The 17,517-nt window shown below is 40.2% G+C and overlaps 1 protein-coding gene across 1 annotated transcript in view; it reads right to left on the bottom strand.

The window, feature by feature from the left end:
* Nucleotides 1-17,517, bottom strand: part of PPIL6 (peptidylprolyl isomerase (cyclophilin)-like 6) — a 53,936-nt gene that overhangs the window by 6,592 nt on the left and 29,827 nt on the right. Inside the window, exons 8-10 of the mRNA XM_011952886.1 lie at nt 17,430-17,486; nt 3,268-3,345; nt 915-1,050 (exon numbers count right to left, since the gene is read on the bottom strand). Coding sequence (XP_011808276.1) covers nt 915-1,050; nt 3,268-3,345; nt 17,430-17,486 — 271 coding nt within the window. The remainder of the gene's footprint in view (nt 1-914; nt 1,051-3,267; nt 3,346-17,429; nt 17,487-17,517) is intronic.

Here is a 17,517-nt window from a genome sequence, read left to right as displayed (position 1 = left end):
TTTGAGACAGATCTTGCTCTGTCACCCAGGATGGAGTGCAGTGCACTCATTGCAACCTCTGTCATTGCAACCTCTGTCTCCCGGGTTCAAGCAATTCTCCTGCCTCAGCCTCCCAAGTAGCCGGGACTACAGGTGCACGCCACCAGGCCTGGCTAAATTTTTGTATTTTTAGTAGAGACGGGGTTTTGCCATATTGGCCAGACTGGTCTCGAACTCCTGGCCTCAAGTGATCTGCCTGCCTTGGCCTCCCAAAATGCTGGGATTACAGGTGTGAGCCACTGCACCCAGCCTATTTATTTATTTTTGAGACAGAGTCTTGCTCTGTCACCTAGGCTGGAGTGCAGTGGCATGATCTTGGCTCACTGCAACCACCTCCCATGTTCATGTGATTCTCCTGCCTCAGCCTCTGGAGTAGCTGGGATTACAGGCACACGCCACCATGCCTGACTAATTTTTGTATTTTTAGCAGAGATGGGGTTTTACCATGTTGGACAGGCTGCTCTGGAACTCCTGGCCTTAAGTAATTCACCTGCCTTGGTCTGCCAAAGTGCTGAGATTACAGGCATGAGCCACCATGCCCACCCAGCTAATTTTTAATTTTTTTGTAGAGATAGGGTCTCACTGTGTTGCCCAGGCTGGTCTTGAACTCCTGGGCTCAAGCAATCCCCGACCTCAGCCTCCAAAAGTACTGGGATTACAAGCCTGAGCCACTGTGTGGCCATTTTCTGTGTTTTTATAGATAGCAAACTTCTTGCAAAATATTTCTTAAATACTTTTGTCTCTATTTGTATTATTTTTGCATTTAAGCCCTATTTTTAGCTACCTATACACTATATACAATACTTATCCAAATATTTTTAAATGACATTTTTATAGGTGTGAATATTATATAGACAGATCTACAATATACATACCCAAAAGCCACAAATTTTCTATCTAGATAAGGAGTTGCTTGCAGTGTGATATAGAATTGTGACCCGTTGCTGTGACGGCCTTTGTTGGCCATTCCAAGTACTCCTCTTTTATTATGAGGAACTGAAAAGTTTTCATCTAGGAAAGACAATAATCAGTAGGTCATTAGCACATTTCTATTATCTCAATTTATTGTAACACATAAGGAACAAATAGAACCCTTGGTAACACTCTCAATCGTATGTATCAATGGATTCCAAATTGTAAATACTCTATTTATAATTTCAAATTACTTTCAAACATTCAAATGGGCTGTTAAAAAATATAAACTGTAAAACCTCATTAGAACTATTGGAGCATTCAGTTTTAGTTTGTCTTTACCATAAACAAGTGGTAAGAAATTTAATTATGTACAAGGAAATATATACAGTATTCTAATCAAGAATAAAGGTCAGCAAACTTTCTTGTGCTATTTTGGTATTTCTTTCAAACTACCACCACGCTCATTAAAAACACCTCCTCTGAGAAGTCTTTTGTGGATCTGACCTTTCCCCTGAACCCCAAGCATCTTACACATAGTTCTTGGACAGTCCTTATAACGCTCTGTGTAATTATTGGTTTACATGACACTTCTTCTCTAGTAAGTGAAGGCAGGAACTGTGTCTCCTCGTGGCTTTGGCTCCAGGCTTCCTAGCACATTAATTGGCATAAGTGTGGCCCTAAATGTTTGGGCAGATTTCCATTCCATGTACTTTCCCAATCCATGTAGTTTTAAAATGTTGATGAAAGGAAATTAATTATGTTTATTTTTAGTAATCTTCAAATAAATTTTAATCTGAAACCTTGTTTGGATCAACCAAGATTTTGTGGAAAGCAATACCTATTTTAGCGTAAGATTTAGAAATAAAAAGAGTTGTATGGTGATTACCAGGCAACCAATTTGAAGATGTACCATTCCCAGCTTTGCCTCCAAGTTCAAATACACAGAAGGAAATAATGGATGAGAAATTCAGTGAAAATTTTCATTCAATAACTTCATAAATTTCTGAGAATAACTGAGAAATATGAATATTAACTGTCTATAAGATTTTATTAAACTACAATTGCTGTTACTATTTTAAGTTTCAAAACTAAGCAAACTAAGTGATTAAGCCATACCTGGGGTAGTTTCTTTCAGCCTGTTAAGTTGAAAACTGAATAAAGACCCCTGAAACCTTATGAAATGCTAATGAGGCATTTTTGTACAAATAAGTCTATATAATTACGCTGATGCTCCTTATTCATTTCAGTGAAATAAAGAAAAAAACTCATTAATTTCACAGAAAATTGCATGAAATGGAAATCTGCCCACAGCAAAGATTCAGAGAGTTTTAACAGAATGGTATTTGTCATTGCTTCTACATATTCTGATTTATTTTTCTTAAATTCTGTAAAAATTGGGAAAGAAAATTGATAGAGTTGTAACATTTTTATCAAAAATTTTGTGATTGCGGGAAATTTTAAAGCAGTTAATCATAATACCTATCAAAAAAATTGCTACCTATGTGAAAGCCCATGTATAAAACAGTTCAAAAACTGCCTAGAGCAGCCAGGCACAGTGCCTCACACCTGTAACCCCAGCACTTTGGGAGGCCAAGGTGGGTGGATCGCCTGAGGCCAGGAGTTCGAGACCAGTCTGGCCAACATGGCAAAACCCCGTCTCTACTAAAAACACAAAAATTAGCTGGGCATGGTGGTGCATGCCTGTAATCCCAGACACTTAGGAGGCTGAGGCACAAGAATCGCTTGAACCCACGAGGTGGAGGTTGCAGTGAGCTGAGATTGCGCCAATGCACTCCAGTCTGGGTAACAGAGAGAGACTCAGTCCCAAAAAGAAAAAAAAAAAAAATGCCTAGAGCCCTCTCATCTCCTGACCACATTTATTTAGGAGAGCATGGAAATCCTTAGAGACAATTTGAGAACCATTACTATAAAGGGATAGAATAAATTATATTTTTAAAAGGTGCAGGTAGTCGCTGACTTAGAAACTTAAAAATGTATGGATCTGAAAAAAAGTGTGAAAACTAAATGACTGTGTGTGGATTCTCTAAGTCCAGAATGTGTATGTGAATCTTAAGAACCTGAGGCTAAGCTACTTCCAGTCAGGCAGTAATGCCAGGGCCTACGGAAACCACTCAGTGGTCATGCCATAACTGGCCTACTTGGCATGATCCTGTATGCATCAAATAAAATAATGTGTAAGAAAGAACCATTAACTCTAACTAGCTTTGCAGACATAAAGTATTACAAGGGTAATTTACATGTTCTTTTGTTCTGCCACGTCTCTCCGACTCAACTCTTTAACCGTCTGCTCACCTCGGTATTTCTCGATCTTCCCAACCCCTCTGCTTTCCTTCTGCCTCTTTTCACTTCTCTTCAAGCTTCCATAAAGCTCTAAAATTCAAGAGCTATAATTTTAATTTAAATCAAATTTAATTTTTTTAGAGAAGGCATTGTGCTAGTTGTCCAGACTGGTCTTGAACTCCTGGGCTCAAGGCCTCCTGTCTCAACCTCCTGAGTAGCAGGGACTACAGGTGTGTGCTACCACACCTGGCTAGCTATAATTTTTTTAAAAACAAAATTATTTACTAACGTAAAGTTCCCTGATTTTTTTTCTAATAGTAAATTTTTGGTACATTTCATTTAACACTTAAAACATTAAGTTGCTTTATACTTCCATGATAACAAAATGTACCCTTTGGCAGTAAACAGCACTGCTGAAGGGGGCTGAGCTTCTTTAGGTTTCAATAGAGTGAAAGCCCCCATAGAGGAATTTTTATCCTCTTTGTTTGGTGAGGAGTGAGGCCACTGGTCAGTAAGTAGGTTTGATTCAAGCCTATTTTCTCCTGAGTGTTTCTGCCAGGGACAAAGTATGTGTAGGAACAACCTACACAGAAACCAATAGCTGAAACTTGCCTGAGTAGAAAGAGCCTGTTTATTTAGGACTTTAAAAATTGTGATTCAAAACAAAGCAAAACAGACTTTCCCTAGGTTAAAAAAAAATTAACTCGTTTACAAAATAATAATCTAATTAAATGATACATTATTTATTGCATTATTTTTGTGTTAAGCTTAATAAAAGTGAATTTTGTGGTTGCAGTTTTTCGCAGCCCCGGTTTTAATTCTGCATCTCATGGAAATAGGACCCCATGAGAGAAATGTGGAGGAAGGACTGGCTGGCTGCTGCCTTCACATTCCCGGGCAGGTGAAGGGATGAGGGAGACAGACCCATGCCTTAGCTGTTCTGAGGACTAGCCGTGCTCTCGCTTTCACAGTTACTCATCTTTCCTTCTGGAACATCTCTCCTTCCCACTTGATTGCTTCCTGGATTTTTTATAATTTTGTGCTACCAGACCAACCGAATAATAAACACTTCACTGAACGCACTGGGACTCCATGGGCACAGTGAGGACAGCAAAGACTCTATCTGGAGACCAAATACTACAACAGTCTAAGGATAGGGCGAGGGATAATCAGCAGAGACTATCAATCCCCTGAATTGAACAGATCAATCCCCTACTGGACAGGAGGCCTAGGTTCCATCTGAGGCTGTGCCTCCAAGCACAAAGCATTTGGGTGCTCTGATAATGGCTGTGGGGTGGAGAGGTACAGTGGATTCTCATCAGGGATTGGGGCCAGGAGAGTCCTTTCCCCATCTGCAACGTGTTGCTGCAGACGCAACTCAAAGCTTCTCTGTGCCTCTGCGCCCAACTCTCCAGGCAGCTATTCTTTCTTTTCCCACGGCACTCAGTTCCTTCCTCTCTAACAGCAACTGGCACAGCACCTGTAGTTGATCTGTTTTAACATCTGCCTGCACAAAACCACTACAAGCCTTCAGAGTAGAAACTCGGTTATACCATCTTTGTTGCCACAGGCCCTAGCACCATGTGGAAATCTACCTTGGAGTTTAGTATTTTATGAATGACTAAAGGAATGGTGTCACTTGCATGCTTTCATTTGATAAAGCTGTCTGCAGGAATTTAGAAGGAAAGTAGCTATTACTTTTCCCTTTCACTGTGGCCATTGATTCAATAAAGATATCTTTTCGGCCAGGCGTAGTGGCTCTTGCCTGTAATCCCAGCACTTTGGGAGGCCAAGGTGGGTAGATCACGAGGTCAGGAGTTTGAGACCAGCCTGACCACCATGGTGAAACCCCATCTCTACTAACAATACAAAAAAATTAGCTGGGCATGGTGGCATGCACCTGTAATCCCAGCTGCTCAGGAGGTTGAGGCAGGAGAATCACCTGAACCCAGGAGGTGGAGGTTGCAATAAGCCGAGATCATGCCATTGCACTCCAACATGGGTGACAGAGAGAGACTCCATCTCAAAAAATATATATATATATATATTTTCAAAACCTTTTCATTGTATTAAAATATAGACACAAAAAGCCACAGAAAACTAATGTATAAAGTTATTATAAGGCAAATACCCTTTTAACTACCACTCAGGCCAAGAAAAGAAACTTTGCTGGCCTCTGCCCAAAGTTCCTTGTCAAGCCCCTCTCTCACCCAGAAGGAACCATTCCCCTGACTTTTATATAACTATGCACTTAATGTTTCCTTGTAGTTTTAACATCCAAAATATGTATCCCTAAGCACTATAGCCTTTTCCATTTTAAAAAAATTGGTTATGCTTTTTAAGCCTGTTTTAATCTGCAAGTTCTTACCTCCATCTCTTTCTTTTCCTTACATTTATCTATTACTAATGAACCTCAGCTGTTTAACCTCGAGAATTTCTCCCAGTCTGGAGTCTGTTGATTGCACACATGGTACAGTCCAGCATGTTGCTCTGTCCTTTGTCCTGTCAGTTCTGCTAAAATACTTGTTTTGAAAATGCACATTTGCTTCAACTTGATGGATACATTAGGGAAAGTCTTGTGCATTATGAATTTCGCCCCCACTTACATTCTTCCATCATGAGAAACACTAGGGAAATGAAAACTGCATTCAGCTACATGGAGCCACATAGGAACACACACACCTCAGATATCTACCAGCTACTCTGGAGCTGTGCTGAGCCTCTCCTACCCACATCTAGGGTTCTGATTGCAGAAAACCCTCCTTTCGCCACTTCAAGATTGCTCAAAAGCTGCAACTCTTGCCATGCCCACCTTCACGAACTTCAGGTCTTTTACAAGGTATGTATGTTTCGTGACCATTTAACATATTTTGTATTGCTGGGTTTTTTTGGTTACTATACTGTTTTTTAATGCCATCAAGAAAGTTTTTCTTAAACCTCATTTTCACAATAAACTCAGTGGTTTTTGTTGTACAATGCTGCAAAGTGTAGATTTTTTTGGTTTGTGTTTTGTTTTTCGAGGCAGGGTCTCACTCTGTCACCCAGGATGGAGTCCATCATGGCTCCATGATCATGATGATCATGGCTCACTGCAGCCTTGGACCTCTCCAGCTTGAGATCCTCCTACCTCAACCTACCAAGTAGCTAGGACTGCAGGTGCATGCCACCATGCCCAGCTAATTTTTTTTTTTTTTAAGAGATGGGATCTCGTTATGTTACCTTGGCTGGTTTTGAACTCCTAGGCTCAAGCAATCCTCCCACTTCAGCCTTCCAAAGTGCTGGGATTACAAGCATGAGACACCATGTCTGGCCAAAGTGTGGAGATTTTTTAGGAACACATATGTCACATTACAACAGAACTGACTGTATTTCTTGCAAATTGGCAGCTGAGTCCAGAGGCTTAATCAGACTCATATTATTTGGTAGTGTGTTCTTTCAACAGAAGCCTCATCATGTCTGGTTGTCTCTGTTTTTGTGAAATTAGCAGACTGATGCAGCAAATGCTTAGACTCATTATTTCACTGGGGCCAGCAAAATGGTGACATTCCAATTCTATTATTTCCTTTTCATTTATCAGTGGCAATACTTTTATAAAGAGATGTTTCCCCTTATCTACAATTTAGTACAGTTCATATAGGAAAGGCGGGTACTTGATTCTTTCCCTATCCTTCCCACTTTTCACGATAAATTCATTTCCTAGTATTCCTCCAAAGGTAACCCATTAGCCTTTATTTGATAATATAATTATAAACTCACAGATTCGAAGTATTTGTTGGGTTTTGATCAATTGCAATTACTATTGTTCGTGAAGCTCAAATTACTCCATCTTTGGTCAGTGAGACCCTCTTCAAATTGGCTCCTGAGGCCTTTTGACATGACCCCAGTAATCTTTCAGAAAAGAAATCTCTGCACTTTGCAGCATCGTACAATAAAGGCCACTTTTGCTATCTAATAGAACGTGAGGTTCCAGGCTCATTTTGTAGATTTCCTCCCTGAGATCTGGCATCTGCCATTTCTCCCAGAGACTCTGGTTTCTTTAAGTGAGAAATGACATTTCAAAGCAACAATCTAAATTCTAGGACTACCCATTGCTACTGAGTTGTGGTCGTTGTTTATAGACCTTTTCAGTGAATAGAGCTATATATATAGACATTTGATACTTCTTGAGTTTAAAGTCATGTTCAGGACTATGGAATATTCTTATTAGCCTCTATTATATTTCATCTCTATCTTCTTTCTTCCACATTGAGAATCCTGGATTCTCAAGGACAAAGAAAATGATGAAATTTGAATATTCCATAATTACTCAATGACTTTATCCCACATTACATATACAACAGTCTCAAAATAACAATACTAAAAATACCATCACCAGCGTACTTTACTGAGAATTAAAAAATAAAACTTGTATATATTCATTTTCTTCTATTTTTTAAATAGACAATATCTCCACTGCGCAAGCATATCATCATTACACAGCATACTCTCACCCTTTGAGATGGGGTCTTGCTATGTTGCCCAGGCTCCTGGGCTCAAGCTCCTGGGTTCAAGCAATCCTCCTGCCTCAGCCTCCCAAGTAGATGGGACTAATGGTGCATGCTGCCATACTTGGCGTACTCCTCACTGAATGTGGTAAGTTCACAAATAATAATATGATTAATCCTCACCACCAGTTGTGTGTCAAGGTCTCTCTTAATATTTGGTTGTGTGAAATTCATTCTACGGCAGATTCTGCAGAAGGGGCTAATGGCAACACTATTCCCTGGTCTTGCATGTTGATAAACCTGTGTGCCCTTTATAATTCAACATCAGTTTGACTGGATATAAAATCCTTGTTCATGTTTCCTTTGCTTGAGTTCATAAATATATTATTCCACTTTCTTCTAGCATAAAGTGTTGCTGTCAAAGAATATGATAATCTAATTTTCTTTCCCTTATAAATCACTTGCTCTTTTTGCCTAGATGTCAAAATAATTTTTCAATGTCCAATAATGTTATGAACAAACAGGTCTTGGTGTTGGTTGTTCTGCTTCAAATTGTCAGGTTCATGGGATGCATTTTCAATAAGTGGTTTCAATTTTTTACAGATATTTTTATTTGAGGTATAAACATTTTCACTTGAGATATATAAATATTTTTACTTACAGTATAAACATATGCTTGAGGTATACACAATTGTCAAAATGCATCAAACATCTAAGATATATGTATTTTATTAAAATTTAATAAATGTATCTTTGATGTTCAGTTTGATGCTGTATAATCATCTTCATGGTTGCTGGATTTGTCATGAACATTCCCAGGATAGAGAGTTCTATCTTCTGGCTTATCTGAGAAATCTCACTACCATCCACCCGACCTCCTAACAACAGTGATCTTCAAATCCCAAACCCCTACTTGTTAAATGGAACTCTCCCCCACTTAACGTATTCCACTTGAAACCCCTGCCACCATTACCTGGACCTGGGAAATTGGGTATCTATATCTCCAGTGCACTAATGATTCTATCTTTTGCATTCACTGTTGCGTTCATGACACAAGAGTGGAAGCCTCCCTGTGATGCTCTGATTCAACTTTAGTTGCCACATTCCCAAGGCCACAGCAAGGTAAATGGGATTCCACTTGTAAGCGAAGAGACCACATATGGTGCCTTCTGGATCAGAACACATAAGGGAAAAACAACTGCCTAGTCTGGGAAGGTGGGAGTACTGTCCCCTTCCAGAAAACAAAGAGTGTCCCGCCACTCTCATTGGAACAGCGGAAAAATATCTCTACAGACACAACTTTGCAGCAAAGCATAAATACTACACACCGTAGGGCTTCTGTTTGTGCCCCAACTGGCTCATTTTTGTTTGTGGCATTAATGGAAAGAAGTTACAACCTGAACTGCTCCCAACTCCCTAGGGAGTCACCTGTTCTCTTAGGAGCAGTTTTCCTTTGTATATCAAAAACTTGGAACAGAGGTGAATGTATGCTGGCCACTCTTGCCCCTCCAGGAGTCACTGTCTGTAACCCCATAACACCGAAGAAAACCAGAAGTAAGTGAGTAATAGGAGTAATTCTGGCAGGAATTGGCAGTGACAGGACTAGCAGCACCCTGGGGCAGCTTTGCCTACCATGAGTCAACTCTAATGAACTTGACTTAATCTAGAATCCTTAGCCACCAACACAGGTCAGGTATTAAAGGGAATTCAAGAGTCCTTAGGCTCTTTGGCAAATGCAGTTCTCGATAACAGACTAGCATTGGATTATTTACTAGCTGAACACGGTGGAGTCTGTGTAGTTATTAATAAAACCTGCTGAACATATTTTAACAACTCTAGACAAGTTGAGATTAACATTCAAAAGATCTATGAACAAGCTACCTGGTTACACAGATATAACCAGGGCACTGACCCCAACTATAGCTGGTCAACTATCAAGTGCTTTCCCAAGTCTCACCTGGTTTTTACCTCTCGTAGAACCTTGGATAGTTATCTTTTTGTTTCTAATTTTTGGCCCTTGCTTATTTAACCTCTTAGTAAAAGTGTGTGTTTTCTAGATTACAACAGTTCCAGGTAAAAAACAATGTGGCACAAGGCTTCCAACCTATCCCATCTACTGACCTGGAGAATTAAAGTGTCCTGCCTGTGGGCCCCTTACATCAGGTATCCAGAGATTTTTTTACTCCTCCACTGCTAGGCAGGGCCTATCCTACGCCCATGAGCTCAGCAGGAAGCAGTTACAGAAGACTGGCCTTTACCCTTCTGCAGCCCCCTTAAGATTAAGGAGGAGGACCTAATTTCTGAGGGGGAGATGAGGTAGGAGTCAGGACTTGACTCCAGAGGTGGGGCTCAGACAATGGACCAGATTGAGGACTGACTATAATAGGGCCAGGGTGAAAGCACCTTTCAATCAGACCTGTCCATCAGTGTGCCATGTCAATTTACTGTTGCCATGGCAACACCTGGGAGTTACTGGTCTTTTCCATGGCATCTAATGATCCAAAAGTTACTATCCCTTTCCTGCATAAACTCCCCTTAATCTGCATGTAATTAAAAGTGGTTATAAATGTGACTGTAAAACTGTCCTGAGCTGCTACTCTCTGTCTGCAGGGTAGCCCTGCTCTGCAGGAGCAGTCACAGAGCTATAACACCACTGGAGCTGTAACACTGCCTGTTCAATAAAGCTGTTTTCTTCTAAAAAGGAATTACCAATGACATTCTTCATTGAAATAGAAAAAACAATCCTAAAATTTACATAGAACCACCAAAGACTCAGAATAGCCAAAGCTATCTTAAGCAAAAAGAACAACACTGAAGGAATCACATTACCTGACTTCAAATTATACTACAGAGCTATAGTCACCAAAACAGTATGGTACTGGCATAAAAACAGACACACAGACCAACGGAACACAATAGAGAACCCAAAACAAATTCACACACTCATAGTGAACTCATACCCATTTTCGACAAAGGTGCCAAGAACATAAGCTGAGGAAAATACTTCAGTAAATAATGCTGGGAAAACTGGAAATCCATATGCAGAAGAATGAAACTAGACCCCTACCTCTCACCATATACAAAAATTAAATCAAAATGGATTAAAGACTTAAATATAAGCCCTCAAGCTATGAAACTACTACAAGAAAACATTGGGGAAACTCCCTGGACAAACGGGATCATATCAAGTTAAAAAGCTTCTGCACAACCAAGGAAACAATCAACAAAGTGAAGAGATGGCTGGGCGTGGTAGCTCACACCTGTAATTCCAGCACTTTGGTAGGCTGAGGCAGGCAGATCACGAGGTCAGGAGTTCAAGACCAGCCTGGCCAACATGGTGAAACCCTGTCTCTACTAAAAATATAAAAATTAGCCAGGCGTGGTTGTGTGCGCCTATAATCCCAGCTATTTGGGAGGCTGAGGGAGGAGAATTGCTTGAACCCAGGTGGCGAAGGTTGCAGTGAGCTGAGATGGCACCACTGCATTCTATCCTGGGTGACAGAGTGAAACTCTGTCTCAAAAAAACAAACAAACAAAAAACCCACAGAAAATATTTGTAAACTACCCATCTGACAAGGGATTAATAACCAGAATATATAAGGAGCTCAAACAACTCTATAGGAAAAAAACCTAATAATCAGATTACAAAATGGGCAAAAGATTTGAATAGGCAAAAGAAAACATACAAATGGCAAACAGGCATATGAAAAGGTGCTCAACACCACTGATCATCAGAAAAACATAAACCCAAACTACAATGAGATATCACCTCACTCCAGTTAAAATGGCTTTTACCCAAAAGACAGGCAGTAACAAATGCTGGCAAGGATGTGGAGGAAACGGGACCCTTGTACACTGTTGTTGGGAATGTAAATTAACCACTATGGAGAACAGTTTTGAGGTTCCTCAAAAAACTTAAAATAGAGCTACCACATGATCCAGCAATCTCACTGCTGGGTATATACCCCAAAGAAAGGAAATCATTGTATCAAAGAGATATCTGCACTCTTATGTTTGCTGCAGCACTGTTCACAATCACCAAGATTTGGAAGCAACCTAAGTGTCCATCAACAGATGATTGGATAAAGAAAATGTGGTACATATACACAATGGAGTACTATTCAGCCATAAAAAGAATGAGATCATGTCATTTGCAACAACATGGATGGGACTGGAGGTCAATATGCTAAGTGAAATAAGCCAGGCACAGAAAGACAAACATAACATGTTCTTATTTATTTGTGAGATCTAAAAATCAAAACAAATGAAATCATGGAGACAGACAGTAGAAGGATGGTTACCAGAGACTGGGAAGGGTAGTGAGGGTTAAAGTGGGGTGGTGGGGATGGTTAATAGTCACAAAAAAAAGTAGAAAAAATGAATAAGGCCTTGTATTTGATAGAAAAACAGGGCAACTACAGTCAATAATAATTGTACCTTTTAAAATAAAAGTGTATAATTGGATTGTTTGTAACACACAGGACAACTGCTTGAGGAGATGGATACCCTATTTTACATGATGTGATTATTTTGCATTGCTTGCCTGTGTCAAACTATCTCAAGCACCCCATAAAGATATACACCTACTATGTACCCACAAAAATTAAAGCTAACAAAAAAATTCCTCTCCCTACCTTGTACTTCTTTTAAGACATATGTTGTATTTTTATTTCCTCTTGTGCTCCTTGTGGTTTACTCACTTCTGAAATTATTTTTCTTTCATTGCTTTCCTCAGCCCTTCTTTCCTCAGCTCTGTCACATCATGTTTAAGTTTTTCTAATTCTGATTTATGAGCTCTTTCATGTCTTGTGTCATTTTCTTAATAGCTTTTAGTTTTTTTTTTTTTTTTTTTTGAGACAAGGTCTTACTCTGCTGCCCAGGCTGGAGTGCAGTGGGGCAATCTTGGCTCACTGCAGCCTCTGCCTCCCAGGCTCAAGCGATCTTCCTACCTCAGTCTCCTGAGTAGTTGGGATTACAGGTGTGCGCCACTATGCCCAGCTAATTTTTGTATTTTTTGTAGAGATAGGGTTTGCCATGTTGCCCAGGCTTCTTTTAGCTTATTTTGATATAGACTGTTACAGTTTTGATCTACAGTTGACCCTTAAACAATGTGGGGGTTAGGGACACCAATGCCTCGGAGCAGTCAAAAATCCACATATAACTTTTGACTCCCCAGTAATTTAACTACTAATAGTCTGCAATGGACTAGATGCCTTATCAGTAACATAAGCAGTCAATTACATATATTTGGTGTGCTGTATCTATTGTATACTGTATCCTTACAATAAAATAAGCTAAAGAAAATAAGATGTTACAAAGAAAATCATAAGGAAGAGAAAATATATTTACTATTCATTAAGTGGAAGTGGATCATCATAACGGTCTTCATCCTTGTCACACTGAGTAGGCTGAGGAGGAAGAAGAGAAGGAGTTGGTCTTGCTGTCTCAGGGGTGGCAGAGGCAGAGGTGGATGAGGTGGAAGAGGAGGCCGGAAAGGCAGGCACACCAGTGTAACTTTACGGAAATACATTATAATTTCTGTTTGACTTTTTGCTTTTTCATTTCTCTAGTAATGATTCCATACAGTAGCAATCCTTCTTCCACTCTTTGCTTTAGTTTCATTGCTCTTATCATAAAAGGGTCTATGTTGTAAAAGAAGTCAAAAGTAGTCTTAAGTAACTGGAACCCTTCCGCCAGATTGTCTAGTGTCAATTTGTTTTCTGACACTGCTTCTTCTATGTCTTCTTCCTCGTGATCTGGCACTGGTTCGGAGGCACTCATCTCCATCAAGTCATCTTTTAATGCCTCTGCTGTGGTACATATTAGGCCTTGAATTTCTCCAAGATCCGTATCTTGACAATGTTCACCTCTCATCTTTTTTGCCATACCCACAAATCTCTTTCATGATTTCCTTTATGGGCTCTGTCATAAATCCCATGAAGACAAGCACATCTGGGCGCAATTTTCTCCAGCAGAAACTTGTTTTGAGCTTGATGGCTTTCATGGCTTTTTCTATAACAACAATGGCATCTTGAATGGTATAATCCTTCCAGACTTTCATGATGTTCTCTCTATTGGGGTTCTCTTTCATAATGTTGACAATTCTTTCCATAGAGTATCATGTGTAATCAGCCTTAAAGGGTCCTTATGACCCCCAAACTAGAGACTGAATTAGACACGTTGTGTTTGGGGGCGAGTAGACCACTTTGATGCCTTCAGTGTTGAACTCATGGTGTTCTGGTGGCCAGGGGCATTATCGTTCAATATCAAAAGAACTTTTTAAAAGGTAGTCCCTTACTGGCAAGGTATTTCCTAACTTCAGGGAGAAAGTATTGATGGAACGAATCTAGAAAAAGGGTTCTCATTGTACAACGTTTTTGTACAACCAAAAGGCTGGCAGTGGGTGTTTAGGTTAGCAGCTTTATGGTTAGGGGCAGTCTGGATCATAAACCCAACTGCATTGGCACAAAACAGTACAGTTAGCCTATTCCTTCCTGCCTTAAATGGTAGTGCTTACTTCTCTTACTAATAAATGTCTTCTGTGGCTTTTTTTTTTTTTTTTTGAGAAAAGAGTCTTACTCTCTCTCCTAGGCTGAAGTGCAGTGGTGCGATCTCGGCTCACTGCAACCTTTCCCTCCCGAGTTCAAGCGATTCTCCTGCCTCAGCCTTCCAAGTAGCTGGGATTACAGGCACCTGCCATCACACTCGGCTACGTTTTATATTTTCAGTAGAGACAGGGTTTCACCATGTTGGCCAGGCCGGTCTTGAACTCCTGACTTCAGGTGATCTGCCCGCCTCAGCCTCCCAAAGTGCTGGGATTTCAGGTGTGAGCCACCACGCCTGGCCTTTTGGTGGCTTTTTTTTCCCCCCCCAGAATAGGTCACTTTTGTCTGCCATAAAACTTGTTCAGGTAGATATCCTTTTTCCTCTCATTTTGTTAATGACATCTTGGAATTCATCTTCTGCCTCTTGGTCAGAAGAAGCTTATTCTCCTGTCATCTGGACATTTTTAAAGCCAAACTTTTTTCTAAAATTATCAAACCATCTTTTGCTGGAGTTAAATTCTCCAGTTTTAGGTCTTTTACCTTCCTTTTGTTTTAAGTTGTCATATAATAGCTTTGCTTTTTCTCAAATCATATTAGAGTCTATAGTTCTGCCTTTCTTATAGCCATCCTGTGCCCACATAAAAGCTGCATTTTCAATACAAGACCAAAAAGGTGTTTTGTAGGCTAGGCATGGTGGCTCACACTTGTAATCCCAATGACTCAGGAGGCCAACTCAGGAGAACCACTTGAGCCGAGGAGTTGGAGGCTAGCTTGGACAACAGAGCGAGACCCCAACTCTACAAATTTTTTTTTTAATTAGCCAGCATGGTGGCATGCACCTGTAGCCCTAGTTACCTGGGAGATAGAGGCAGGAAGATCCCTTGAGCCCAGGAGTTTAAGGTTACCATGAGCTATGATCACTCCATTGCACTTTAGCCTGGACGACAAAGTGAGACACTGTCTCTTAAAAAAAAAAAAAAAATGGTAAAAGTATTTCACAAAAAAGTGCAAGGTTTTCACACCTGATGGTATAGCTGCAGTGGCAGCTTCTCCAAAAAATGCTCTCACATATTTACTGAAAACAAGCCAAGCTAGGTGGTAGTCCAAATAGGCAGCAGTCCCACCTACTCAGGAGGCTAAGGTGGGAAGACTGCTTGAGCCCAGGAGTTCAAGTCCAGCTTGGGGAATATAGTGAGACCCTGTCTCTATTTTTTTTTTTTTTTAAAGAAACAGTAAGTTTCTTTAAGTGGACTCGTACAGTTCAAATCCATGTTGCTCAAGGGTCAACTGTATCCTATGAGCATGTCTTTCTAGGGTACATTCATTATCAGTGCTGATGTTACTCTGCTCCTTATTCTCTTTATTCTTATAATCACCTTGAAACTTCCATTATTCATTTTAATATAAAATTAGTATAATAGTGGTCAGAATCAAAATGTACTCATGTGTGTTTAAAAAACACTGACAAATAGAGCCAAGGAAAGCTATGAACAGGGAACTCTCACACTTGTATGCCTGATAACAAAACAATCACAAAGAACTACAAAAGCCACAACCTTGCATAAAGGCCATTGCAACCTTATGCAGGAAATATTAATACTTCTGCAGAGACACCTGTCCAGTCCAACCTTGGACCCTTGTTACTGATCGCTGTAGCCAAGGATAATCATTTCAAAACAATAATGAAATCTTCCCCAATTTTCCTTTAAAACCCTTTCTCTCCCTTTACCTTCCTGAATATGCACATCGTTTCCTACGGCACACGTATGCCAACTGCAATGCCCTATTCCTGAAGAAACATCATTTTCTTTCAGAGAACCTCTCTTTGTTATATAGGGTGACATTAGTTTTCCTAAACGTCAGAGGATGTGTCTTTAGAAAGAAAGTAGATTTTCTAGTTTCAAAAAGCTCCCTCTTGCGTGTTGAAAATCTTGCATGTTGAAGCATGTGGCTTTCTTCCTTAAATTTCTGACTCTGTTCCTATTCCCTCTCTGTCATGATTGTCCCTGTATCCTGGATAATTTTGATGCCATTCCCAGAAGTTCCACCTGCATGGGAGACTGTCCTGGAAGAGAGCCTTGTCAGATCAGGTTTGAGAGTGTACGGGGTTAGACTGCTCCTGCCTCTTCCAACCTTCCTGGGGGACCCTTGTACTCACACACTATTGGCTTCTTAGGGGATCCTAAGTACCCTATTCTTGGGAAGCCCTGCCTTCTTCCACACTGTTGGTTTGTTGTTTGTCTTTACTTGTTTGTATTTTGGAATTTAGGTAGATTCTCTGTCACCTACTTTAGTTGTAAATGTTATACAGGATTTGTCTACTGACAGCAATCTTTTCTTTTTCTTTTTTTTTTTTTTTTGAGACTGAGTCTCACTCTGTTGCCCAGGCTGGAGTGCAGTGGTACCATCTCAGCTCACTGCAACCTCCATGTTCCAGGTTCAAGTGATTCTCCTGCTTCAGCCTCCTGAGCAGCTGGGACTACAGGCACACGCCACCACGCCCACCTAATTTTTTTTTTTTGAGACTGAGTCTCACTCTGTTGCCCAGGCTGGAGTGCAGTGGTACCATCTCAGCTCACTACAACCTCCATGTTCCAGGTTCAAGTGATTCTCCTGCCTCAGCCTCCTGAGGAGCTGGGAGGCATGGGCCATCATGCATGGCTAATTTTTGTATTTTTAGTAGAGATGGAGTTTTACCATATTAGCCAGGCTGATCTTGAACTCCTGACCTCAAAAGATCCGCCCATCTCAGCCTCCCAAAATGCTGGGATTATAGGCGTGAGTCACCATACCTGGCTACCTGACAGCAGTCTAAATAGAATGATTATCAAGGTACCAGTTCTAAGTATCAGCACGGAAAATTAGAAGTTCTAAAAATATAAATTCCCTTTGACTCTATAATCCTAATTCTGGGATTTATCCTAAAGAAATAATATCATTAGGTAAGTGAAAAAAAATATGTGCATATGAAGCTGCTCTGGTCAGGCCTTAGGGTGCTTCCCCCCAATCTGCTCATTTTTAACTCTTGCTTTTACTGTTAAGTATTGCTCCCAGTGATATCTTATCTGGAATTGTGAAACTGTCCAGTCCTGTTAAGTTTGAATAATCAACTAATATATAACTAACAAAATGTAAAGATACATACCTTCAAATGTTGGTCCATAAATCGACTCTCCATTATCTCCTTTTCCATACACTATATCTGAGAAATAGCAATAAATAAACATTAGAAT

Source organism: Colobus angolensis, unplaced genomic scaffold (assembly GCF_000951035.1).
Source record: "Colobus angolensis palliatus isolate OR3802 unplaced genomic scaffold, Cang.pa_1.0 Scaffold35, whole genome shotgun sequence".
NCBI classification, from domain to species: Eukaryota; Metazoa; Chordata; class Mammalia; order Primates; family Cercopithecidae; genus Colobus; species Colobus angolensis.
Note: the sequence above shows the minus strand (reverse complement) of the source record. Positions and strands in the feature narration are given on the sequence as shown.